General features: G+C 47.1%; 3 protein-coding genes across 3 annotated transcripts in view; 1 reads left to right on the top strand and 2 right to left on the bottom strand.

Annotated features, from left to right (window-relative positions):
• The window catches only part of LOC119398940 (uncharacterized), a 495,264-nt gene extending 479,442 nt beyond the window's left edge, over nt 1–15,822 (bottom strand). Inside the window, exon 1 of the mRNA XM_049417473.1 lies at nt 15,717–15,822. The gene's annotated coding sequence lies outside the window, so the exon portion shown is untranslated. The remainder of the gene's footprint in view (nt 1–15,716) is intronic.
• A 3,655-nt stretch (nt 15,823–19,477) lies between these two features.
• Nucleotides 19,478–23,784, bottom strand: LOC119399765 (40S ribosomal protein S11). The gene is made up of 3 exons (XM_037666606.2): nt 23,707–23,784; nt 23,296–23,484; nt 19,478–19,778 (listed from the first exon to the last, which is right to left on the bottom strand). The coding sequence occupies exons 2-3, from the start codon at nt 23,477–23,479 to the stop codon at nt 19,492–19,494; spliced, it is 471 nt and encodes a 156-aa protein (XP_037522534.1). The 5' UTR covers nt 23,480–23,484; nt 23,707–23,784; the 3' UTR covers nt 19,478–19,491.
• Nucleotides 23,785–24,170: 386 nt separating this feature from the next.
• Nucleotides 24,171–26,234, top strand: part of LOC119399762 (protein HID1) — a 39,163-nt gene continuing 37,099 nt past the window's right edge. Inside the window, exon 1 of the mRNA XM_037666600.2 lies at nt 24,171–24,384. Within this exon, the coding sequence (XP_037522528.1) occupies nt 24,319–24,384 (66 nt within the window). The 5' untranslated portion in view covers nt 24,171–24,318. The remainder of the gene's footprint in view (nt 24,385–26,234) is intronic.

Raw genomic sequence — 26,234 nt, 5'->3', positions numbered from 1 at the left:
GCTGTGAAATAAGCACGGTCGTTTCTGTAGCGCGTTTACAAAAAAGCGCCCTTCCGCACGTCCGTTTGACATGACGTACGGAGAGAGAGCACGTGCGCTCGTTGTTCAAGTTTTATCGCGTACCTTACGTTGTTCTCGTCGCGATATCCTCGATGGTGGCACATCACATCGATCACGTCTGAACGCAGCACGTCTGCACCATTGCAGCACGCCGTCTCTACGAAAAACGTTGACGACTGTTCACGATTAGGCGGTGCTGAAATGTCACGCACAGGCACGTTGCCGAAGCCTGCGTCGTCTGCTGCGGTGCCCTCACAATGGCGGCAGACTGTAGTTTGCGTGCGCGGCGCTAGGGGCGCCCTTTTTCTAAAAGCGCTGGGTAGGAAGTCTGTCACAATGCAACAACATATGGTAGATGAAGGAGGAAATCAATTGGAAGGGTATGAAGCGCTAGGTTACATCCGAAAGATAACAGCCGATTCGTTTAAAAAGGTCGCCCAGGGGATTCTCCCGGTGAGTAAAAGTACGCAAAGGAGTGCAACCGACGAAGATGTAGCACTAGAGAATTTCAATTGGAAGAAAGCCGAATGCAAAATTCCTAAGCGCACTACACCGGGCTTAGATGGGGTTCCCGTCAGCCTCATTAACGAACTCGGACATAACACTAAAGAAGCACTGCTGAAAGGCCGTAGAAAAGTGCTTACAGGAGAGGGAAATACCAGACAGTTGGCGAAAAAGTAGAATGAACTTAATATATAAAGGCAGGGGAGAAAAGGATAAATTCGATCGTATAGACCGCTAACCATTACATCGGTGCTGTACAGGTTGGCGATGCAGGCAGTAAATTAAAAATAGAAGCGTGGGTGGAACAAAATGATATTTTGGGAGAACTTCAGAATGGATTTCGAATCGACAGGCGGTTAGACGATAATCTGTTTGTTCTTACTCAGTGTATAGAAATATCGAAAATAGAAAACAGGCCCTTATACGTAGCTTATCTATAGATATTACCGGGGCGTATGACAACGTTAATCAGGAAATTTTGTGGGATATACTGGAAGAAGTGGGCATAGGTGACGACTGTATACAGCTTTTGAGGGAAATAATACGAGAAAATACAGTTTGTATAGAATGGGAAGGAATGAGTAGCAAGGACAGCGTTGAAATTAGCAAGGGGCTGAGACAGGGATGCCCTTTGTCTCCGCTGTTATTCATGCTGTACATGGTGAGGATGGAAAAAGCGCTAGAAGGTTAGCAACATTGGATTTAATTTGTCACACAAACAGGTCGGCACGATGGTTGAGCAGAAGCTTCCAGGTCTATTTTATGCTGATGATATTGTCTTATTTGCGGACAGTCAAGATGATATACAGCGACTGGCAGATATATGCGGAAGGGAATGTGAGGCTCTAGGACTAGAATTTAGTGCAACAAAATGTGGATTGATGGTATTCAATGATCACGAAGACCATGCGGTCTTTATACAGGGCCAAAAAATACCGAGGGTAAGCGAGTACAAGTACCTCGGAGTATGGGTAAATGAGGGGGATAGATATATGGAGGTACAAGAGAAAGCATCGGTAGCAAAGGGAAAGAGGAATGCTGCAATTATGAAGCACAGAGCTTTATGGGGGTACAATAGGTACGAGGTGCTTCGAGGGCTGTGGAAGGGTGTGATGGTCCCGGGGCTTACATTTGGGAACTCAGTGGTGTGCATGAAGTCAGAGGTACAATCAGGAATGGATGTAAATCAAAGGACGGTGGGCCGCCTCGCGTTGGGCGCTCACGGGAAGACGACAAATGAGGCTGTAAAGGGTGATATGGGATGGACAGGCTTTGAAGTGCGGGAAGCTCAGAGCAACATGAGATTCGAGGAGAGGCTGAGGAAAATGAAGAAGAGTAGATGGGCAGAGAAGGTTTTCCGGTATTTGTATAGAAAAAGTGTTGACACGCAGTGGAGAAAAAGAACTAGGAGGCTCACCAGTAAATATACGGCTAGCAGTGCGGGCGATATGGCAACAAGGAGCATTAAGCGGAAGGTCAGAGAGGCGGAGAGGACTTATTGGATGGCAGCGATGGAAAAGAAGCCGGCTCTGAGTAACTACCGAAAGGGAAAAAAGGAAATAAGGAGGGAAAGGTTTTATGATAATTCAAGGGGAAGCGCTTTACTGTTTGAAGCAAGGTCGGGCTGCCTTAGAACGCGTAGTTATAAAGCGAGATTCAGTAACGAAGAAGAACAATGTACATGCTGCGGGGGAACTAAGGAAACGATGGAACATGTACTGATTGAATGTGGCGATATTCACCCAGGTATACGTGTGGGCACGAGTCTACATGAAGCCTTGGGTTTTAGGGACAACGATGGAAAGCTGAACATGTCCGCGATATAAATAAGTAAGAGACGGTTAGAGTATTGGTGGCAGAAAAGTAGAAATAAAGAACAAAAATAAATAATGGGGGAATAATAAGGTCATTCTGCCTTAAGAGGCAGAGAGATAGACCGTGAATTTGTATTTTTTCGTATAATAACATAGATTTAATCAATGTGGATAAGGTATTAGGCCAACATGAAAGAAGGAAGTTTTTTTTTTTTTTTTCTTCGTGCCTGGTGGCAGACATGTCACCGCCCCGTTACAAAGGGGACGCTCATAGCATCCATCCATCCATCCGGTCTATACACTCCTATTTGACCGCGAATTAGCTTCTTCCTTTCGAGCTGCTATGGTTCCGCCCGTACACACCCGCTCTCAGCCGCGACTGATTAGAAACGCGCCGCGCCGCGCGCGGCGCCACTTGTTCAGTCAAAACTGCAGCGCACTAGGCCTTATGCTACAAATAATTAACCGTCGCGTGCTCGAGGAAACGAGCTTTCCATGCGTAATAAGTGAGTCGAAGAAAAAACAAGATCCAAACTTTTTCTGTCAATGCTCCTTTAAGCTGCCACCCCCTTTTACTTAGGAAACTGTCACTAATGCAATACTATAGTAGTTATAAAGTGTTGTGTTGGTGCATCACGCTGATCTAAACAGGTTGTATAAAAATGCAGGACGTTCTGTAAAGGGTAACTAACAATCGATGTATATTTTGGTGGTTCGTTTCAATTCATATTTTGCTCAACATGATTTGTTACAAATTTTTGGGTTAACAGTGTCAAGAACCTGCTTGTAACTGAGCTGCTGTCTTTGTACGGGGGCGAAGGACTCCATCAAGCCATTAAAATGGCTTTTCCCTTCGCCTCCGATCACATGTATTGTGATGAATCAATAAAATCAAATCAAGCAAGGGGGTTGAGGAGATGAAATCCTTGGATAGAGAAGAAGAGAAGAGCACAGGATAGTAACTGTCTCTCGTCAAGGAGGACATCTCAGCCCTCCTGTCCCGGTGTGGACGATTAAAATAGCAGAACAGAGGCTCAGCGTCGTTGAAAAAGGGGGTGAAAAGTTGGAGGAAAGACGAGGGCACCATCTCGAGTTCCCAGAACACAAACCGGTGGGCCGGGGCAACTCTTTTACCTATAAAAAGACCGGAGGGTGGTCGGCGGCACTGGGAATCGAACCCGGTAGCTCCGGCATTGGAAGCGGACGCTCAAGCAACTGGGCTTCCTCTGCAACCTGACAAAGGAGGTGGATGCAGGCACTGGACGACAGAAGGGCGGGGGGGGGGGGGTCATACAGACTTTGGGGGGCGGGGCGGCGATCACCCCTACCGCCGCCGCCCCCCCCCCCCCCTCTGGATCCGCCACTGCGCGGCGGTGGGGGATAGGGCGGAATTTCGGGCTCTTGTTTGGCCACATTGTTGCACTTGCTCCTGCAGAGAGCGGCAGTGGGCGTCCAGTCTACAGCTGCATGGTCGTCTGCAGCTCGTCGTCAACAGCTCGTCAAACGGGTCGTACAAGCCACCAGAGTAGTCTAGTAACACTGGTCTCCTCGTCCGTGTGAGTGGGGGACATTTGTGGAGACTTCTCCTCGCGACCTGACGTCACTAGGCTCCGCCTTTATCCCTCGAGGATTTGTCCCCCGTCTGAATACCCCTTTAGCTGCGATACCCTAGATTAAAGTTGTTTTGTTTTCCAAACACGTCTCTGATCTCTTCGCTGTGTCTGCTTGCGCACGGAAGTACCTAACCTGCTGTCATTCCCGTCGCCGACTTCGCGCTGGCGACGCTCGTGTGGCAACTTGTAACAGTGCCACTGCACATTAACGCCTTTCCGGAAGATGTCCCCTCACGTAAATGACTTTAGTGTGTCCTCGTGTCAGGGCTATAAAATGATGAAATGACCGTGTGCCGCGCGGGCTGGGAACGAAGAAAGCGCTCCGTTTCCATGAGAAAATCGTACGTGCAGGATGTACACATATCTTTGGATGCAGAAATGTTCTAAAATACGGGTTAATTCATGATTGGAGTGGTTTACTTCAATTTAACAAAACAATTATTAACAAAATGACATAGACGTTTCGCCACATATGCACCCATGCACATCTCTGCACAGGATATAGCTTCTACTCAAACGATGCGACGACTTTGCCTCGTGAACGAAAGTGGGGCAAGGGAGCACTACTGGAATCGTGGTTCATTCGTCTTAAACTGTCGGCTTGCAACAACAGCCGCGGCCCCCTACTGGACGTTTACAAGGACGTATGCGACACTGGTCGATCTCCGCTCATTTATTTATTGTCAGAATGCCCCCTGCATAGGTGGCGAAACTAGACTCCCGAGAAAAACTGCTCTGCAATCCCATGCGACGCGAGAAGACTCGCCAGCACTCTTGCAGACTGCTTAACTCCTTGGTTCGTCGTACGCTAGCTTTTGTTTACTTTTGAACTGTTAGCGAATTGCGACTTGAGTGATATATATATATACTTAAATACGGAAGAGTAACTTCGGTTGCCGCAAGGTTATAAGTATAAAAGTATGTGCGCCTTCATAAAAACAACTATTTATTTTGTCTACGTTTCGACGGGAGCCCCGTCTTCTTCAGGACATAACAATATTTACAGCGTGTGTGTGTCCTCTTATAGCATGTTGAGAGTGGAGGGGAAAGGACAGAAAGGAAGGGAAATAGGAACGTAACAAGTAACGGAGAAAAGAAAAGGAGGGGGGGGGGGAACCACGACAACAACAACAACAATACAAAAAAGAAAAAAGAAAATTTTCTTTTTTCAGTAAGAAGGGTTTTGCTTTACGCGCACATTGTGTTCGTTTAGGTGCGCAGAGGCTCTATTGTTGTCGCTATATATATATATATATATATAATATATATATATATATATATATATATATATATATATATATATATATATATATATATATATATATATATATATATCAGGGGCGTAGCCAGGGGGGGGCAATGGGGCTTCAGCCCCCCCCCCCCCCCCGAAATTTTTCGTGCTCTCTTTCACCACCGACCAGGGGCGTCGCCCGGGGGGTGAGATTTATTGGGCTTCAGCCTCCCCGCCACCCCTTGAATTTTTTTTCGTTCTATTATACACCGCCGTCCGAAATAACCACCTTCACCGAAAACCACCCAGGATGTCGTCTAAAATGTATTTTTTTTTTTCGAGCACGACAATACCATGGACAGTTAAAAGGTTCTGGGTGGCGGCTTTTCTGCAAGATTTTTTTTCAACCATGCAATTTGTGAAACAGGGTATCACTCTTTTTCTTTTTTGAACAATAAAAAGAAAATTGACTCTGGTCCGATTATTCCTATTTTTACCTTACTTTCACGCAGCCAGGGTCTGACATTGTGTTCTTCCTAACCTAGAAGCTCTACAAGACGACGCAGGTTTAAGTACATTAATTTTTTAATGACTAATGTCCCCGGATCTAACATTTACTCTCCATGCAGTTACTTCTACAAGGCAACTTTTAGTCTTCACAGATCACCTCGCCAGACGAATAGTCGTTCCGCTCACAGACTCCATGCGAATGATCGTTTTATCCCCAGTTCAGATGAGCTGTTAATCCCCAGGGATTATTTTTCACATTTATTTAGCGCAAGGCGCGAGTACTTTTTTTCACGTGTTGTTTTCCGTGGTTACAAAAGATCGCGCGGAAAAGAACGCGACAAAAAAATATTTAGCATTCCGTGCCTCACTGCTTTCGCTGTTAATGCGACAACTAAATACAAAAGTGGCACAAAATGAAATGTTTTATTTTTCTATGTACATTTAAAACTTCTTCCTTTCAGTAGACCAACTGTCAAATGTACGCGTGCAGTGATAAGAAAAGAAAAGAAAAACGTCCTTAAGAAAAACAACCCTGGTGGCATGTCAAACCCATTGCTGAAAGGACGCCACCCTCCGACCACCCTCGGGCCACTTCGCTGCTCCCCCCTCCGCGCAAAACGTGACACATGGCACCACTTACGGGCTCGTTACCCCAACTCCCGCTCCAGCGATTCTGCCGAACCAGACTGTGAAGCAAAGTGCGGAAATGGTTACCGCACCGAAGGAATGTCAGCGCGCAAACAATTATCAAAGGTGCCGACCGGGCGCCCGTAACACCGCGACGTGTGCCCGCTCCTCACCATTCACGCATTCGAGCGTCAAGGGCCTACCCGCCGTCTGAGCCGCCTGATGCAGGCCACATATGACGAATGCCTCCGGCGACCGCGCGGTGCCGAAAAATTCTGCCCAGTACATCATCACCGACGTGAGATCGGGCGCGTTTATACTAAAGGTTCGATGAGTTATGACGACTTGCAGCGCACTTTAATTTTACATGTACGCTGTGAATTTTCATTGTTTAGAAAACCATTGCTTAGAAAACATCTGGCGTCTTTCGTTAAGCAGCTGGCGTCTTTTCGTTTTGCTTTAGAAACATCTGGCGTTCTTTCGTTTTGCTTTTACAAAACATCTGGCGTCTTTTGTTGGTTTATTTCATCAATCAACGGCGTTTTGAACAAAATTTTTATTGTTTAATCACGCACAGGAGAAATCTCACCAGGCACTACCTTGGAGGTAAAGAATGGTTGCTAATGGGAATGAGAGACAGAAGAAGTCGGCTTTTAGCTAACACTTACACTTCTACTTCTACTAACGTTTCCTACTGGAACATGCCAATGGCTGCTAATGGGGAATGAGAGACAGAAGAATTCGGCTTTTAGTTAACGCGCACGCTGCGAATTTTTTATTGTTCAACAACGCACAGGAAAAATCTCCCACCGGCACCACCTTGCAGGTCAAAGCGTAAGACTGGTTACATACTACGCTACGAGGGACGAACGGGTGCCGCTATAAGGAGCTTCGCCCCTAAAAGCAGGCCACATTGTCTTGTACCTCCTTGGGTGGCTACCGCGAAGCGCACGAACAGCAAACGGTGGGGCCGAACCGATGCGACACCTCGCCACCGCCGCGCCGGGGACTGGAAGCGGCCCATTCATGCGCAGCCGGAAGGCATCGCTGGGCAATCAGGGAGGTCATTACGACGGCGTTTCCCACCCTTCCAGCCGCCGCCCGCGTGGGAGCGGACTCCTTTGTCCTGCGTGCGACAAGAAACCAGATGGGCTCCCTCATCTCCGGAGCCCAAGTACTTTGCGGGGCGACGCGCAAGCACTTCGAAGCCTGCGGTCAGGGCCCATCCGGTCGCATCTGCTTTGACCAAAAGCCGCCGAAGTCGCGCCGCGCGCCGGAATGAACGCAGCACCCCGACCAGCGTGGCCTCCCAAGTTTTCCGCTCAAAGTAAACAAGAAAACAACAACAATCGTGCGCCCAGTTCTGACGGTGGTCCTGTATACAGACTGCTACCCAATTTAAGACCGTGCCGGTCCGATTGTTAGGGAGTCGCGCCAGCCGACGTGGTCGGGCACCCACTCGTGGTCCCAACGGCTACGATACCCGAGTCGCAACAGCACCGACGCGAAGAGATTTGGCGCTTCAGTTGTGCGGTCATGTCGCAGAAAAGAATATCGTCATTTTTTTCACCTGCGCCAAAGCGTCCAAGCCATGACACCGAAGCCAGCAAAGGTAAGCACATTATATTTTTGTACTATAACCCCTATTCCTTAGAGCACGTGAGCCTCTTCTATTTTCACGCATGAGCGCTTATGGAAGGTGTTGGAAGGTGGCTGGGCGTTGAGTAAGTCGTTAAACTTCAGCCGCGCTGCTGAATCGTGTGACGGACAGACGGAATGACAGACCAAAAATGTTTAAGTTCCCCAAGGAAGACCATCGTCTTTAAAACTCGAAGCGAACGAAAACAAAGGGGCTAGAAGGTGCGTGCCTTATCGCGCATCATGGCCCTAGGGAATTTCTCTCTCTTTTTTTCTGTGAACGTGCGACTTGCTTTCAGTGTGATCGCGAGCGCGCGCGCGGGCCCATGGAGGCCTTCCGCGGCGGTCGCAGTAACTGTGCAGCCTACGCATCAGCCACCGACCTCCGAGTGTATTACGGATTCATGGCGCAGTCATTTCGGTTTATGGCATCATTTGTCGATAGAATAGGGGACAAATTCTAGCTGACTGAGAAGTAATCGTAAGTTACAGGCCGCGTGCTGGGTTTCCAGCGGGCCTGGGAAGGAAACGGAGGAGCTATAACGTCTCGCTCGCGTGTTCTGACCATGCTGAAAAGTTGTTGCAGGGCCCTTTTGAGCACACGCAGAAAGAACATGAGGTTAGGAGTGCGTTTCAATTTTTTCCCCAGCATGGGCAAGATAAATAGGGAAATAAGAGAACTTACCTTTAACGCCTCATTGCATATCTCGTACAAGTGACCATCGTTAAAATTAAAGGGGTACTGACACAAAATTTCGCGGCCGAGATAGCCTGCTGGATCGATTCCCGTGTACGTGCGTGTACCATCTGCAAAATATCGACAGCGAATAAAGCTTGGAAGGTATTTTATATGAATTTTGAAGTTCGCGAGCGCGAGTGCATTGACACCCTCGGAGGTGACCCGAGGTGACCTCCCTACTTTCCCTACGTAACCGTTGTAGCCGGTACAAGTTATAATGACGTCATAGCCGCCATTTCTGTTTTGACGCGCTTCCCGACGAATCGCTCCTCGCCAGCGGGTCAAACCTGAAGTGATTCGCCACGTCGAAAGTTCCTTCCATCCCCGCCGCAAGAAAATCGACGCCATCAGACGACGATGAGCCCGACGACGACAGACCGCGCGGATATGCGTCACTGTTCTGTGTGCTCACGTGACCGAGCGTTTCACTCGCTAGGTGGTGATAGTTGCACCCGGCGGCTTGTCGTTTTTGGAGCTCTGTGAAACCGAAACTGAGGCTACGTCGGTAATGAGGAGCTTGTAATTAATTATCTGTCGCGCGCTGCAGCAAACGATGTGCCGTGTTATGAATAACAGGCCCCCAGCAACACACTGCAGTAAAAAAACTCGGGGCGAAAATTTTTGTGTCAGAACTCCTTTAAGGGAAATTATTTGTGGAACGAACGTCTTTTCGAGCTCGCTTTTCCCACACACGATAACCCAGTAGAATCAGCTACGGCAGCAAATTGCGGATTGTCTTACCGAAGCATTTTTCAGAACATTACTGGCGAATGTATTACGGCGTGAACTTATTTTTTTTTCTATTTCTGTTGTGTTAATTTTCTTTGCCCAGTTGTCTATTTCTACGCGCACGTGTAACCCTGAGTATTTCCCTCCTGCAATAATGCCTTCGGGCTCTGCAGGTGTTAGAAACTTAAATGGCAAAAAATATTGTTCAACTGGTACTGAGCTTCACTGATGCGGTCATCCCAGAAAATACTCGTGCAAGTTCACTGTAATTCACCAACGCTACCATTTCTTGCGTAGGACATCGGAAGAGCCCTGAACTTGATGCTGGAAAAGAAGACGTCTCGCAAGTTGGGCTCGTTCAAGGGGATGATGAATCCACTCTGGGTAATTGAAGCTGCCTGTTGAGCTAGCCTGCGTGTGCAGCACGACTGCTTGCTGTAATTATAAAAAACTTAAGACCAGGCTAACTGAGAACCTTCATGTGTTATCAGGTTTCTCCGTCTTGTGGTAGAGGTGAAGAAGAAGTGCGATGAAAACTTGGAGGACGCTATGGCTTTGCCTTCAAGAGTAGAACACGATAGCGTAATCGCTGCCCGTTCGCATCGCCTTCTCAATTTTGTAGTTCTCGTTCGGTGCCTCAACCGTGCTGCAAGGAAACGAACGCCTGTGTGCGTAACGTTAGCCGTTTTAAACATATCGTAGAATTTTTACTGCAAAGTGCAGTTGGGTAGTGCCGGCCAAGCCGTAATTCTTCCTTCAGCGAAAGGCACAGTACGCGTCCGTATAAGGCAACACGCGAAGCTACGCAGCTGCTCACGCTGTTGATGCTTTTGCAGCTGATGACGATTTAGGATGTCTGTGCGCTTTGCATTCGGTGGGCCTTTAAAACCACCAGTCTTCCAGAATTCACATGTTTTGACACTTGGCGCAATTGTACGCTTCTGCCACGCAATATTGCATGCGTTGAGGAGGCTCCTCCCCCCACATGACATTCATATAGTGATTTTTTCCGAAGCAGTTTCAAGCCGTGATGTGACTCTGTGGTAGAACGCCTGCTTGCCCCGCAGAAGGCCTGGGTTAGACCTTCACTCAAACCGAACATTATTATTTAGTTCATTTGCATATTTCTCAAGTTTTCAGTCACGGGCAACTCTGATTTTTCGCTCACAACCGCCGACGCCGACACCGTAATTTCCGCGAAACGAGCTCTTCAACGCTAGCGCATTAAAATAGCTGTGACATTACAATAAGCGCAGGCTGATCAAAGTCGGTAATGTTACCTTTCAAGATTCGTTAAACATGCCCCCCGCGCCACCGGCGGAAAGACTGACGCTAATAGTGTTGCCGGCATACATGCGTTTAAAAAAAATCTTGAAGAAAACAAACACGGGTGCTTTTCGCCGTTCAAAAAGAACTGTTCATTAAGATCAAAAGCGACTAGCACATTATGCTGCGAGTACTCAAGAAGCACCTCGCTTATGGAGGAAAAACATGGACTACTCACTACTACACTACCGCCAGTCTGTCATACATGTTGTTACGATAGATAAAACGAAAAAAAAAAAGAATCCTGATGTCTTGCCCATCCGTTGACGACACACTTTTGCCACGGAACTTGAAACCGCCTTGTTTCAAGGGGAATAGCTGCATAGTGGAGCCCAAGCTTATTTTTCCTGTTCCCTACACAGGTACTGCTTCAAGTACTTCAGGTACTGCTACGTCTGCGACTGAAGACAAAGCACTGACATAAGGGACATCAGAGCCAGAGACATCAGAGACCGAGGCGCATGTATCTTCTGTGTCAAATGTCTCCTCTGGTGAGAACTGCCGCCTATTCTTTCCTTACTGGTTTAGATAGTGTATATAATTTGAGAATGGCGCCGTCATTGGACGTACTAAATAGTGACGCTTTAAATATTTATCTTTTTCAGACCCTCAAAATGTTGCAAAAGCAAGTTTGACATCGGACTCTTCACAAATGACTTAAAGGGGTACTGACACAAAATTTCGCGGCCGAGACAGCCTGCTGGATCGATTCCCGTGTACGTGCGTGTACCGTCTGCAAAATATCGACAGCGAAAAAAGCTTGGAAGGTATTTTATGTGAATTTTGAAGTTCGCGAGCGCGATCCAGCATTATAGGCCGCACCCAGTGCATTGACACCCTCGGAGGTGACCCGAGGTGACCCCCCTACTTCCCCTACGTAACCGTCGCAGCCGGTACAAGTTACGATGACGTCGTAGCCGCCATTTCTGTTTTGACGCGCTTCCCGGCGAATCGCTCCTCGCCAGCGGGTCAAACCTGAAGTGATTCGCCACGTCAAAAATTCCTTCGATCCCCGCCGCAAGAAAATCGTCGCCATCAGACGACGATGAGCCCGACGACGACAGACCGCGCGGAAATGCGTCACTGTTCTGTGTGCTCACGTGACCGAGCGTTTCACTCGCTATAGGTGGTGATAGTTGACGATCGTGTGATAGTTGCACCCGGCGGCTTGCCGTTTTCGGAGCTCTGTCAAACCGAAACTGAGGCTGTGTCGGTAATGAGGAGCTTCTAATTAATTATCTGTCGCGCGCTGGCGCAAACGATGTGCCGTGTTATGACTAACAGGCCCCCAGCAACACATTGCAGCAAAAAAACGCGGGGCGAAAATTTTTGTGTCAGGACTCCTTTAAAAGTGAATGATTAGACAAAACATCAACCGCTAACTTGTCCTTGGCTTCCTCCGCCAGGCTACATGTTTAAGTCTATGAACGATTCGAAGCAGAAACGAAGGTTTCAGGTGGCTTGGTTGGACAGGTGCCGATGGCTCAGCTGCTCAGCGCTTCAAAATGGTGCGTTTTGCCGAGTGTGTGTCCTTTTTAGCAGAAGTGAGGTTGGCAAGGGTCAACATGCGCGCACTGGGGCCCTCGTATCCAAGCCATTTCAAAAGTGGAAGCACGCCCTCGAAGTCTTCTGTGCACATGAAGCCACTAAATATCACACTGACGCTCAGCTGGTAGCCGATAATTTTCTTCAAACCTTCTCAGGATGTGTGCCCAGTGTTGTTGATCAACTGGACCATGACAGGCAAATTCAAGTAAGAGAGAACCGAAGGAAGTTACAGCCTATTGTTGAGACAGTTCTCTTTTGCAGGCGGCAAGGTCTGGCTCTCCGTGCCCATAGAGACAGTGGCCACCAAAGTGGCCGGGCCCTCGCCGACACTATCATAAGGTTTCTTATAGACATGGGAATTAACATGCAGCATCTCCGTGGTCAAGGCTACGATGATGCAAGCTCGATGGCTGGCAAAACGAATGGTGTTCAAGCTGCTGTTCGTGAGAAATATCCAGCCGCTCTCTACACTCACTGCCCCAGTCACTCCCTTAATCTAGTTCTGTGTGCGGCATGCTCCATCACAGACATTCGGAACTGTTTTGGGACTCTAAAGGCGACGTCAGCCTTTTTCCGTAAATCTTCTAGCCGCTCACACGTTTTGCGAAAAATTATAAGTTCGAGCTGTCCTGAGTCTACAAGGCAGCGCCTTTTGGGACTATATATGTGAAGCGCGCTGGGTCGAGAAGCACGATTCAGTGCTTTCATTTGTGAGCCTCTTTGAGCCGTTGATCGCAGCACTAGAGGAGATTAAGTTTAACGGAAATGGCGAAAGTCCAGTGCAGGCAAACGGTCTAATGTTGTCACTCTTGTCACCAGCGTTCCATGTAAGCCTGCATGTGGCGGAGCACGTGTTAGCACTTACTTTGCCACTGTCCAAGAAGCTGCAGACGAGGAGTATCGACATCAGCGCTGTCATTGACGACATAGAAGCGGTACAGCAGTCAATTGAAAATGACCGCAAGAACGCGAATGCTTGTTTCTCAAAAATATTTGCACAAGTGCAGGTGGCAGAAAAACTGAATGTCGAGATCACCAGCCGTCGAGCCGGTGTCCGGAAGCAAAAACTTGGGAGCAATGCATTCGAAAGCGCGGAAGAATATTTTCGCAGAACCCTGTTCATTCCGCTCATGGACCACGTACTAGCCCAGTTAAACTAACGGTTCGAAAAGCACAGGGCACTTCTAAAGGACTTTTCAGTAATTGTACCATCCGCAATACCACCAATGCAAGATCGGGAGAAAGGAGCACACAATCTCCTGACCGTTTTTGCGCATGACGTCGAAACCAGGGCTGCTTTGGGAGAACTGCGACTATGGTGGACAAAGTGGGCGAACAAAGCAGCAAACCAGCTCCCCAGTACAGGAACCGATGCCCTCTCTCATTGCGACAGCAGGTTCTATCCGAATGTGTACAAGCTACTCCAGATTCTAGTCACCCTTCCAGTGACCACTGCCAGCGCGGAGAGAACGTTTTCAAGCATGAAATTACTTAAGAACTACTTACGCTCCACGATGTCTGAGGAACGCATGGTTGGCTGGCACTTCTGTACGCCCACAGAAATGTCGACATCAGCGTGTCGGAAGTCATTGACCGCTTCGCTAAGCTTCCTCGCCGGGTCAACTTTGTCCTTTGATACCGAGCAGGACAAAAATCAGCGCAAACGAAAGGAAAAGACACTGCTGTTCCAGTGTTCAGGTCAATGAGCCCGTAATTCTGGAGCAATATTAATGTTCCCACATTTTAAAGCCGTAAGGATTTTGTACCTTTTAGCAGTGTTATAAACATACGAATACGGGCATCAGATGGACATTAAAAGCCAATCGGCAGCTTCACGTTGTTCACTGAGAGGTTAGCATATGCGGCGTTACCAAACAAATTCAGCTACTGGGAAGTTGTACTAGCGGCATTGTTTGTTACTTTCATTTGTCGTTTTTGTTCTTCATTGCTTTCTGAACTAGAAGCGACAACCCTCCTTTTATATTGAGTGCACAATAGTGGTTCGCACTTTTAAAACAGTTTTGAAATAGTTTCTTTCGTTATTTCTGCGCTCTTCCTTCATAGTTCGTCCGCATGGTGCGTCTAAGACAGCAGCTTGGCCCAAGGACATATCAGTTTCAGTGATTGTGCAGCATATTCTTTTGCATTGTTTTGGGCATTATGTATAGTGATCATTGCTTAGTTCCGCATTTTGATTGCATATTTAAATGTACATTTGTGATGTTTTGTGCAAGCATACTGCGCACTGTTTCCGGTGACTTATGTTTTGCCCGTATTCGAGGTGTACTTCCCCATTCTTGTTTTTCCCTGGCCACATCATTTGTGCAAAAAGATGAACATTTCGCGTAAACAATCTGCATTAAAATATTTGATCTCGCCCTGGTTATTTTGTGGACTTCATTTTTTTTTTGTTATCAGGCGCTTCTTCAGTTTAAAACTGATGCAGTTCCAAAGTTTACGTGATATTTGCCGTACCTCTTACACACAAAAAAATAAAAAATTTGAAAAGATTGAAGACAGGTATTCCTGGAAAGATTTTGCGGGCATGCCAACATAATATTTTTACGAAAAACACATTTCTTACTCGTTCTTGACAGTGCGCAGCATTCAAGAAGTGATTTGCAGTATATAATACAAATTGTCTCTAATACATGCTATTCATGTACTTAGTCGTTCGAAACATTCGATGAGGATCGAGGTCGCGGTGCAACGTGAGCCCCCCCCCCCCCCCCCACCGAAGAAAATTCCTGGCTACGCCACTGATTATATATATATATATATATATATATATATATGTGTGTGTGTGTGTGTGTGTGTGTGTGTGTGTGTGTGTGTGTGTGTGTGTGCGTGTGTGTGTGTGTGTGTGTGTGTGTGTGTGTGTGTGTGTGTGTGTGTGTGTGTGTGTGTGTGTGTGTGTGTGTGTGTGTGTGTGTGTGTGTGTGTGTGTGTGTGTGTGTGTTGACATGCCAGCCCTCCCCCCCCCCCCCGAAAAAAATTTCTGGCTACGCCACTGGCTCACACCCACTGTGGGGATCTCTTCCTTTCGTCGTCCTCGTTGCTGCACCAGCGCTAAAATACCGCCTTTCAGCATACACCAACCTAAGAGGTTAACTCAGAATAACCACCCTTCGAAACCAAATATCACAAGATTTCATGAAGTGAACGCTAAGGTCTGTAGATGGGCTGAACATCACGCTGCCGATATATCATCGCTAGTTCACGAATGTCACGCTAGTTTCCGCAACGAACGTTGCTGCTCAGACGGGAGCGGATCGTTGTCATTGCTTGCGGCGCACTGACACCCACTAAAAACGCCCACTAAAAACAGCTCGCGCTAGCTCGATTATAAGGTCAGATTAAAAGTCTTGAAAGCTCACCGGACAAATCCAGGAATTTCAAGCAGCCGGCCCCGCCAGATTCCTCTTTTCCCTGGTTAAGCAGAACGATGGCCGAATTCAAACAGCGCGCGCGTGCACAGAACACACAAATATACATAACTTGCAAGTGACGTCAGTTCCTGTCTTCCGTACGCCATCACCGAGCACAGCCGCGCTGTGTTTACGTTCGTGCGCGGATCGTTCGGCGTAGTGCGCGCGTTTTGGTCGTTTGCCTTGCGCTTATGACGAACGAGAGTCATTCAAGACATTATGCAGCCTGCAGTGTCGTCAGTGCTCTCGCACGTAATGGTTGAAACGACTTCGCTCGAGTCACCTACAGTGGCGCTCAAACTGCACAGATTTCGTCACTGATTGCTGCATAAAACATGACCCAATAACATGTCTGGCGCCCAGTCGGGGTTCGTTTCAGAAAACCAAGGCGCGATCGCTGTGTTCAATTCGGTGCTTCGCGTTTCGACAAAAATTTACCTCGCGCATAACCCCGTGGTGATACACTCGGCGAAAAGTTGAAGAGATTCGGAAGCATAACTTGCCTGATGAAGTGACACCCGCACACTAAAACGTTGTACAACGTCTGCGGTCCTTCCTGTTTACGCACGCATAAGCCATGTGCTCCCTTATCGGACAGCTCTTTCGTGCGGTCGCACGGGTTTGCGATCACGTTTGGCAATCAGTACGTCACCGCGTCTGGACTTTTTTTTATTTATTGATTTACACTTCTCGTGCAGCAGCCAAATATCGCACAAATCGCCGTTGAGATGTGCAGCGTTAACGGGAAATGCGAGAGCCGCACAGTTTGAGTCAGTGTCGTCTGCTGCCATGTGCTCGGTAATGGCGGCGCATGCCGCGAAATTGTATCCCAGAGTTCCGCGGTGTGACGTAGTTGCAAGTTAAGTATACATAAGCGAGCGTCCCGCTGGTCCAATCAAATTAGAAGCTCTTTGTCACGTGACTTACTGCGTGGACAATGTTACAAGCATTTCCTACACTTCGCCGCCGGAAAGGCGTTTTTTATGTCCGTTTGTATTAATGCTCATTAAGATACGAAGCTCGTATTGACAGAAATTTCTCCCCAGTATTATTATCATTTTTTAACCTCTTCCTTATCATTATCGAAGATCAATTGCAACATTTTTTACATATCAATAAACTCCGTTTGGGGCGACTAAGCATGACCTCCGAGATTTACAGCCGCTATGCACGTCTCGGAGGTTCTCCGGGTCCTCATCCAGCATGCGTTCCTGTAGTGGAATCAAAGTCCTTGATACTTTCCAAGCTTGTACTTTTTTTGAGGGACTCTTGTGGTATGTTAGTACCAAGACAAAAGGTCGCGCCTGCTTTGGCACTAATTCACGCTTCTTGTCTCCTTGAGGCCGACACTTTAGTACCCTTGCGACTCGCTACGACTCAAAGACACGCTCTTTCTTTTTTTTTTTTTTTTCGCAACACGTCTGCTTATACTTTTAATTAAACTTTAGTGTTTTCCTCTTACTAGGAAGCCAGATCCCTCGTGCACGAAAGCTGCGTTTGGTTCCCAAAGGCCTGGCTTCAAAAATGACAATAAATGGAAGCACTGTTATGTTAAAATGATCCCTAAGTTAAGCCTTAGAACTACCAGTTTATAAGTAAAACGCGCGGGATAATCTCGTTAAAGGGACACTAAAGGCAAATATTAAGTCGACGTTGATTGTTGAAATAGAGGTCCAGAAAACTCGTAGTGCTACTTTTATGCCCAGGAAGTGCTTATTTTGAAATAAAATCACGTTTTAGTGGTCCGCGTCGCGTTAGCGCACTTCAAATCACCCGCCTGAAATCACTTTCATACGTCACTGCTGCCGTGCCCAAAGTTGCCCGCTTTTACTGCGCGGCCGCCGACACTAGCAGCAGCAGAGTGAAAGTAGCGGGACCCACAGCAGCAACAACGGCCATCGAAGTCATTGAAGCTTGCCGCAATCACCGCAATGGATGTGGACGGAGAACTTGACAACGAGACATTGGCTCGCGACGCTGGGCTGTACGCGATCCCGAAACTACCACTGAGACGCGACCGCGTGAGCGAAGCAGGGCGCCGGGCGCGAAGCGCAGTTCGGCGAAAACGGAACCTTTGAACCACGCGCGTCGTTCCCCATCGCAACGCCACAGAGGTTCTTTTTTCCATGAATCAAACGGAAACGAACAAACAGCATTTTATTACGTCTTTTGATGCACGGAAGGTTCTTTTTTATTGCTGCTAGTTTGATTACTAGTGATTAATTTTAGGCACACTCTCATACGTCATCGGGATCACTTCGAAAATGTCCCACTCGTGGCGCTCATCATGTGATACATTTAGCTTAATTTCTCGGTAAGTAGAGCACTGCTGTTGATAATATTGCCGTTTTAGAAGTTGTCATACATTGAGCTTTCACTCTGACATAAATTTGCCTTTAGTGTCCCTTTAAGGGGCCCCTGTTCGGAGGCAACTTTCTGTGGCAATGAAGGGAAAGCTACGGGGGGGGGGAGCGTCTACACATGTACTGCTACGCGAAGTAGTCCGGTTTGGCGCGCGTCGCGTAACGCCGTGGAAAGCGATGGCTAGCGTTGCATCCATCAAGGTACGGGTAAAAGGCGCGACTTCTTCACGCACGCAAAAACGCAGTGACAACGTATAAAGTAAAAGAAATACAAATATCTCGCTTGTGTGCGCTGCGTTCCGTCTCAAACAGCTACATGTAGAAAATGAAGGAGCACTTTATATATCTCACGCAGAAAATGCCGACGCAATTGTGGGACTACATTTATTAGCGGTAGGATACGTGCATTGCGGCTCTGTAGCTTTCCCTTCATTGCCACAGAAAGTTGTCCCCGAGTATAGTTTTATATGCGAATAAGAATCCTCCAAGGTCCAGTACTATCATGATGCCTGACAAGGACTCGGCAGTTTCATTGGAGTGAAAAGAACTGCCTCCCAACATCTCGTGAAGTTGCGTGGTTTAAAGGAGTACTGACAGCAATTTTCGAGGCAGACTTGCTCCATCATACTAATCTCCTGTATACAGAGACCGCTATGAGAAAGTCTGAAGCTCAGGATATGCCCATACTTCGACATTAATGTCAATCTTCCCACAACGCACCTACTGACACCAGCATGACGTCAGGCTACAGTAGCAGTTCTGACTTCACGCAACAGTATAAGTTGCGATGACGCCAGGCACCAAAACATGAAATGGCCACTTGAGCATCACCAACGAAGTGGAGTAACCGGAGAAACGCCACGATACCTTGCGCGAGCACATGAAGAGCTCATACAGTGTCACGACGTCAGGGTACAGTAAGAACCGAAACTAGCTTTCAAAAACATGTTGCAATTTTTCAAGGCGCTCTGCTACTTATTAGTACATTATTTAATAAGATTTGAGGGTTTGGCTTTTCATTTGACACAGGAAAACAAGAATTGAAAATTTTTGTGCCAGTAACCTTTGGCATCCTAAAGCAACTCTGGCTATGAGAGACGCCGTAGTGGAGGGTTCTGGATAGTTTCGACCACCTGAACACGCATTGACATCACAAAGTACATGAGCCTCTAGCATTTCACCTCCATCAAAATGCTACTGCTGGGGCCGGGATCGAAACCATGTTGTTCGGATCAGCAGCGAAGCATTGTAACAATTGAGCCACCGCAGCTTCTTCTGCGAGGCTTTTGCTGGCGTCGCAGGCAAACAAGGCACACAGACGAGAATACTGTCGCTTTGGCTGACGAGTTTTAATGATGTTTTTATGCCTTCAAGAACTGCTTCTTGGAGCCGGCCGCCTTGGTGACCTTGAGCACGTTGAAGCGCACAGTCTTGGACAGGGGTCGGCACTCGCCCACCGTCACCACGTCGCCCACGGCCACGTCCCGGAAGGCTGGCGACAGGTGCACGGACATGTTGCGGTGCCTCTTCTCGAAACGGTTGTACTTGCGCACGTAGTGCAGGTAGTCCCGCCGGATGACGATGGTGCGCTGCATCTTCATCTTGACAACCACGCCGCGGAGGATGCGACCCCGGATGCTCACGTTACCTGCGCAGAGATGGGCGAGGGGTTGAGCTTGGCACATCCAGAGATAAGGGCAGGTGTCTCCCCTTCGATAACATCGTAACACCCCTCAAATCAGGTTTGCACTGGAACACCAAAGCACAGCAGCAGAGAGGTGAGAGAGTAAAATCATGTAGTAGGGTACACATTTGGGCTGGTTGGCTCATGATTAACAGTAGAAAAACAGCGCTAAAAGACGGGGATGAAGAAAGGACACCGTGGTTTGTGTCCTTCCTTCGTCCTGTCTTTGAGCGCTCTTTTCCTACTGTTAAAATTATGTGCCTGCGAAGTATCGCACGATATCAAAAATCAACTCTTATTACAATGAAAGACCACGTATACAGAGAATAGCATGCAGAGAATACCCAAGAATACCACATCTTATAGAAGCCAGGAAACATTTCACTCCAACTTCCGACCACACCAGATGCGGAAGCCACTATAGCACAACTGAATACGATGTACAAAAAACCATGCAAGCCAGGCAATATGTATGCCACCTCGTGCAAAGACCACGTGCCACATGATGCCCTCTGGAGTGTTCCACACTCGCTGCTCTGGCTACGAGTGGTGCGTTCTCAGCGATTACATGTTGAGAAATACCCAATAAAGCGGACAGGGAAGCACCTTCCATCGTAGCTCAATTGGTAGAGCGTCAGATGCATAATTTGAAGTTTGCGGGCTCACATACCACAGTCGGAAAGGGTGTTTTTTCGTCCGCTTTAAGCCCCCCCCTCCCCCCATTTGAATTTACACCATACAGTTGGCTTTCAATAACTCAAACTCGAGCAGACCTCAGGATTTTGTTTAAATTATGAGGAGATGTCATAAATATTACTTGGGGCAACGTACCTACCTGTGTTGTAATGTTTATGGTTTCTCAGTGCCACAGTAGCATCACAGACAGCTCCGCACAATTGCCAGTAAAGTTTTTCAACGTCTGCTATCATACTGCTACTCGTTATTATATAGCCTGAGCAAGCATGGGTAATTAAGGGACAAAATGGGTTGTGTCCCCCGACAGCTCGTAGCCTCTTCTCATTTTTAGGAAGCTTTCCCGCATTCCACATGACACCAGTGTACTGCAGTGAAAGTGACTAAGAACCATGCAGCACGTGATAGACCAAGGCCAGACCGTCGCAGTTTTTTTCTCCCTCAGGCATGCGATTGTTGGTTTGCAGTTTGGCCCTTTTGTAGGTTTTATTTGTGACTGTTAGTGACAGAAAAACATGATTGCTCTGCTAGAAGCAACAAAGGCAGCAGATATTTCCAGGCATGGTCAGGCAAAAAGTTTGAATTAAGTGGCTTTAAGCTACATTGGAAACATAGCAGGCCAACCAAAAATTCAAGATTTGTTTGAATTAACCGAAAGTTTGAATTATCGAGCACCTACTGTAATTAGTGCAATACAATTAAAGACACCAATGTCCCCTATACTTTCCTTGGCCTAACCGTCTGTTGGAATCATTGATGCACACACACAAAGGCAGGCGACAGTAACCACATAAAATCTGTGCGTGAAAGAAATGACCGCACATCCATTCCACCTTCAAGCTTAGAGGTACTGACACAAAAATTTTGTCTTTTTTTTTTGCCAAATGAAAGGTAAATACTTTAGAGCCTAGAAAATGTACTTGTAAGCGTGAGTGCACCCTCAAATGTTAATTAGAAGATGTTTTTAAGAGCTAGTTCTGGTTCCTACTGTGCCCTGATGTCAACACGGTACGAGCTTCTTGTCACTTGCTCGAGCAAGATATTGTGACGTTTCCAAGGTTGCTCCGCTCCGTGGCCGAGTTGGTGACACATAAGTGGCCATATTGAATGTTTTGGTACCTGACATCATCGCAACTAGCCATACTTGAGTACGAAGTCATCAGAATTGACGTTGAAGCCAGACGTCACGATAGTGTTGATGCCTGGTAGGTGCGCCATGCGAAATACTACTTGTATGTCAAAATAAAATATGTTATCATTTAGTGAGCTTAACACTTGCTCAGAGCAGCCTCTGGACACAGGAGATTTGTGCAAAAGAAAAAAAAAAGTAGTGCCACACGTTTTGTTAGGGCCACAGAAGCATCATACACAACCCTGAATGATTGCCAGTGATTGTTTAGACGTCAGAGATCATACTAGTGCTCGCAATTATGCGACGAGTGCATAGATGAGTAATTAAGGAACAAAATCTGCTGCGTCCCATGACAGCTAGTACTAATAGCTTTTCTAAATCTTAGTACGCTTTTCCACAAGGCAGCGGTGTACTACGGCGAAATCAGTTTAAAAAGCATTCCGCACGCGATAGAACACGGCCAGGAAATTTTAGAACCACGTCCTTTTTTTCGTTTCTTTTGCGATGAGGTTAGGGTTGTTTACCGGGAGGTTTAGGCCATATCTGCAGAAATCGGGAGAGTTGTCAGACAGACCAATGGCCAATCTTTCCTTGAATACACCAGCGGGACATTAACAATTTGTAAGTGGAGCTTCCGCTTTGATTTTCAAATGTCCATGTAGATCAGCATTGCAACCAGCATAAAAAAAAAATAAAGTTTTTGGGTGTCCAACACAAAGCACGCCTACGCCTTTTCTGAGCGTATGGACTGCATTGGATTATGATGTCCAAACTGCAGGTGGCCAACGCAACGTCCATTTCTTTCTAAAATTAGCACAACTGAGAAAATTTTGAGGCTGGTCGGGTATTTTGGCGCAATCTCAACAAATTTCATGCTTTTGGCTCAGCCTGGCACAACCACAAAGAATTGTATCAAATTGGCGCAAGTGGTGCAGCTGTTGCACAGGCCAGCATCTATCTCAAACGGTTTAATATTCGGTTTGAACCCGTTGTTTTCGCTTGGCCGTGTAGCTATTGAGCTAAGTCAGTACTATATTCACAGGCTCCACGTCTAATCTTTGTAGAAGCTAGAATCTCCAATAAGGCGATTTCCTTTCCTTTTTTTTTATCCTTCGGCACTGACGCGCCGCAAATCAGCTTGCCAACGTTTAAAAACCAGAATACATGTGATTTCAGAAGCCGAAGCTCATTCCGAACAATCATCGATGTGTTTGCACCAGACAACCTACTGTTGCAAAGACCGGCATACTAGGAGTTAAAATGCCCCGGCATACCAAGTGTTAAAATGCCCGAGTAGCGGCGAGTCTGCATGACGAAAACTGTGTCGACTAGCCTTTCGGGCAGGGTTCTGCTTGGTTGGTGCAAAGTCTTCCCAGACACGGAAGTCAGGTACTTTCAGAAAATATAATCACATTGGCGTCAGCGGCCCGTAGGTATCAAGCCTTACTCTGGCGGTAGTAAATTTCGGTCGGTAAAACTAGTGATAGCTGCGAAGCGGCACGGCGTTGATTACTCGCCCTCCATTGACACGGGCCAACCCCCGGCACTAGCAAAATAGCGATACTTATGCTAGCAAGGCAGAACTTTGCCGCTTTTGGCACATTCGAGGCAGCAAACAGTCTAGACGACCTTTCTACACAACAGAAAGTCGCGCACCTGTGAAGGGGCACTTCTTGTCGATGTAAGTGCCGTGGATTGCCTCGCGCGGGGTCTTGAATCCCAGGCCGACGCTCTTGTAGTATCGCGTGACGCGCTTGGGGTTTCCCTTGGGCAGGCCAGCCTTGCGGTTGAGGAACACCGTCGGCTGCTTCTGGAAGGCTCGCTCTACTTGCTCGGCCATGGTGCCTGCACGGACAGAACAACACGTCTAGACAGGCGATCATGCCGCGAGGCCTAACTGCCTGCCGGGGCCGCCAACATCTGGCGTTTACCGAGCAGCGAAGTAGATCGACAAGGTAAGGTCGCTCGGTGGATTAGTTCAATAACGATCCTACGTTCGATTAAGGACGAAGAAACGGTTAAAGCTAACTAAACTAGAGGAAATCAATGACACACGTGGTCGCTCACCTAGCAGCTCAGTCGGAGACCGGAGAAAGAAAGGATCGTATCGGATCGGCTACGGTACAGTCCGGGGCGAATCCACAGCCAACCCAACCGTTTGTTGTAATGTCTAATGTTTTCGCTAAAAAGTAAGGCGTAAAGTTTTCAACAAGCAGTGTGTGAACTCCCATTTACGATTGAATTTGTTTATGAGTACTGTTTACAAATTTCTCTTGTGTACAACAAGCGCCACACTTTCTACGTCAAGGCTGCCATGTTTGAAAAGTTAAATCAAGTAAAAAAAAATCTTAAAAGCTTATTTTTTTGTTGGTACAACCTAATGAAAACTAATGCAAAGAAACAGATAATGAAGCCAAGAAAAATATAAAGAACACTGACTGTCGCTAAGCCGAGTCAGGGTCGAGCCAAGTTGAGGTTATGGTGATGAGTAAAAACGCATTATCTCAGGCGCCGTAAATCGCACCGGCGTCGTCCGCGCATCTCTCGGCCGCCGCGGCGGTCTACCGGAGTTGGTTCCGATTTTCGGGTGTTGTGCGTTGGCTGGGCGACCGCGCGCGGGTGGTGATTTGACGTGGTGCTCCACGTCCACACACCACTAACTGTGCGGCGGCCGGCACCATGGGCAACACCGACTCCAAGCTCAACTTTAGGAAGGCTGTGATCCAGCTGACGACGAAAACGCAGGTGCGTGGCGGCGGCATATGCTGCGCGGCGAGCACGGCACGGCGCGCGCGTAGGCTCTGACGCGGCCATGTCGCGCGGCCGTCGCCGATTTTGATCGTCGTTGACCGTTCTGTTTTTCATCCGTTGTACGAGCTTACGACAGCTGCTTCGACGCGCCGTCTCCTTTGAGTGAAAACAGGTGCTTCCGAAAAAACGATCGGATCCAGCCGCGCGACGCATCGTGGCGGCATCCGAAAGTTGGCTACAGAGGGGCGCGCCTTTGACCCACTCACTACTCCCGTAATTTCTTTGATCGCTCGCTCTCTCCCAATTTACGTGCCTTCGTGATCTCGCTTTCGCCTGAGTCCTTGTCTATAAATGGCAACTCTCACAGCGGGCTTATTTAGAATTGCGTGCATAGTCGGACCGGAGATAACAATATGTTCGTGTTCGGTCTTTGAAAGAAAGAAAAAATCGATCTCCGTAGCGGACTGTTCCGTTGCACGCGTGTCCACGGTTTGTAATGATTCCGTCGGTGCGATACCGAGCGTAGGTTTGTGTAGTGCGATTGTGATGGACTAATTACATTAACAGAATTTATTGACTGCGTACGCGGACCGCGCCGACAAAATAAGTTGTCATTACAAGAAAATATGGAGGGTATGACTCAATATACCGGCAAGTTGATACGCTGTAGTTATCAATGTCCTTTAAACGTGTTTTTGTGATGATGTCTATACGATGGTCATTATAATTAAGCATGCAGTACGCCCACTTTTTGTGAATTTATACATACATACATGCAACACACATACATGCATACATTCATACATGAAGAAAGAGGTCCTTATATAAAGACATGTCGACTTCAGATATATGAAACCAAGTCATCCACAAAAAATTTAGACGTACATCAATTTCGAAATGTGTACGCCATAGCTGTGTGTGAGCATTCAAGTGTGCTTTAGTATTCGGCTGGCTGAATTAATGGACCGGCAGAACTTATTTACTGTCCAAAATTGTCAGCACGGTTCATACGGTTATGCTTCAAAAAAGAGGCGAGAGTTCTGTCTTGTTTGAAAACTGCACGTTCAATGAATTTTTTTATCTTTCCAAGGACCGAAAAAAAAAATTCTCGTTGAGTTCAAACATTTGTTTCTCTTTTTTTCACCGTTTGAACGACCTTTCTAAGAGTTTCACAGCGACGGCTAGAATATTGTTCTTGTATTCTCGATTCCTTTCATGAAAGACGTAGATGACAATTGCAGATACTGAAAGATCACTGATGACGTTCGAGGTTTTAAACCTTTTGAGTACTCGATCATTAAACTGTGGAAGCATAAATATTAATGTACAGAAACATAAACGACTCTCTTGTAAGCAGAATGACAGAGTTGTAAAGACTTACAAACTCTTACATGGGGCATCTTAATTAGGTACTCTTTTAGATGAGCCAAGGTTAAATTCAAAAATTCAATTCAGGGGTTTCGCATGCCAAAACCATGGCATGATTATAAGGCACACCACATAGTGGCAGTGTATGGAACAATTTTAACCACCTGGGATTCTTTAACGTGCACCTAAATCTAAGTACTCAGGTGTTATTGCAAATTCACACCCATCAAAACACAGCCGTCATATTGGTTCAGGAGTCGAACCCATGACCTCATGCGTAGCAGTGCATTACCACTACATCAGATAAAAATTGAGATTAAAGGGATAGTTTTAATATGATGCTGCTTCTACAGTATGAAAACTACTACTAATATCTGCCTTTTTCATATATATTAGGTGATATTAACCTTATTTTGAGTGATGTTTTTGCTATTTGCGTCGGTAGATAATTTCTCAACCCAATGAGGAACTCTGCA

Source organism: Rhipicephalus sanguineus, chromosome 7, assembly GCF_013339695.2.
Source record: "Rhipicephalus sanguineus isolate Rsan-2018 chromosome 7, BIME_Rsan_1.4, whole genome shotgun sequence".
NCBI classification, from domain to species: domain Eukaryota; kingdom Metazoa; phylum Arthropoda; class Arachnida; order Ixodida; family Ixodidae; genus Rhipicephalus; species Rhipicephalus sanguineus.
The sequence above is the reverse complement of the archived record's forward strand: the minus strand, read 5'-3'. Positions and strand labels throughout refer to the sequence as shown.

Excerpts from the sequence above, each read along its gene's own strand:
- LOC119399765 (XM_037666606.2), bottom strand. The coding sequence starts at position 23,479 with ATGGCCGAGCAAGTAGAGCGAGCCTTCCAGAAGCAGCCGACGGTGTTC. Across the intron at positions 19,779-23,295 it reads CAAGAAGTGCCCCTTCACAG|GTAACGTGAGCATCCGGGGT; the intron begins GTGCGCGACTTT and ends ATCTCTGCGCAG.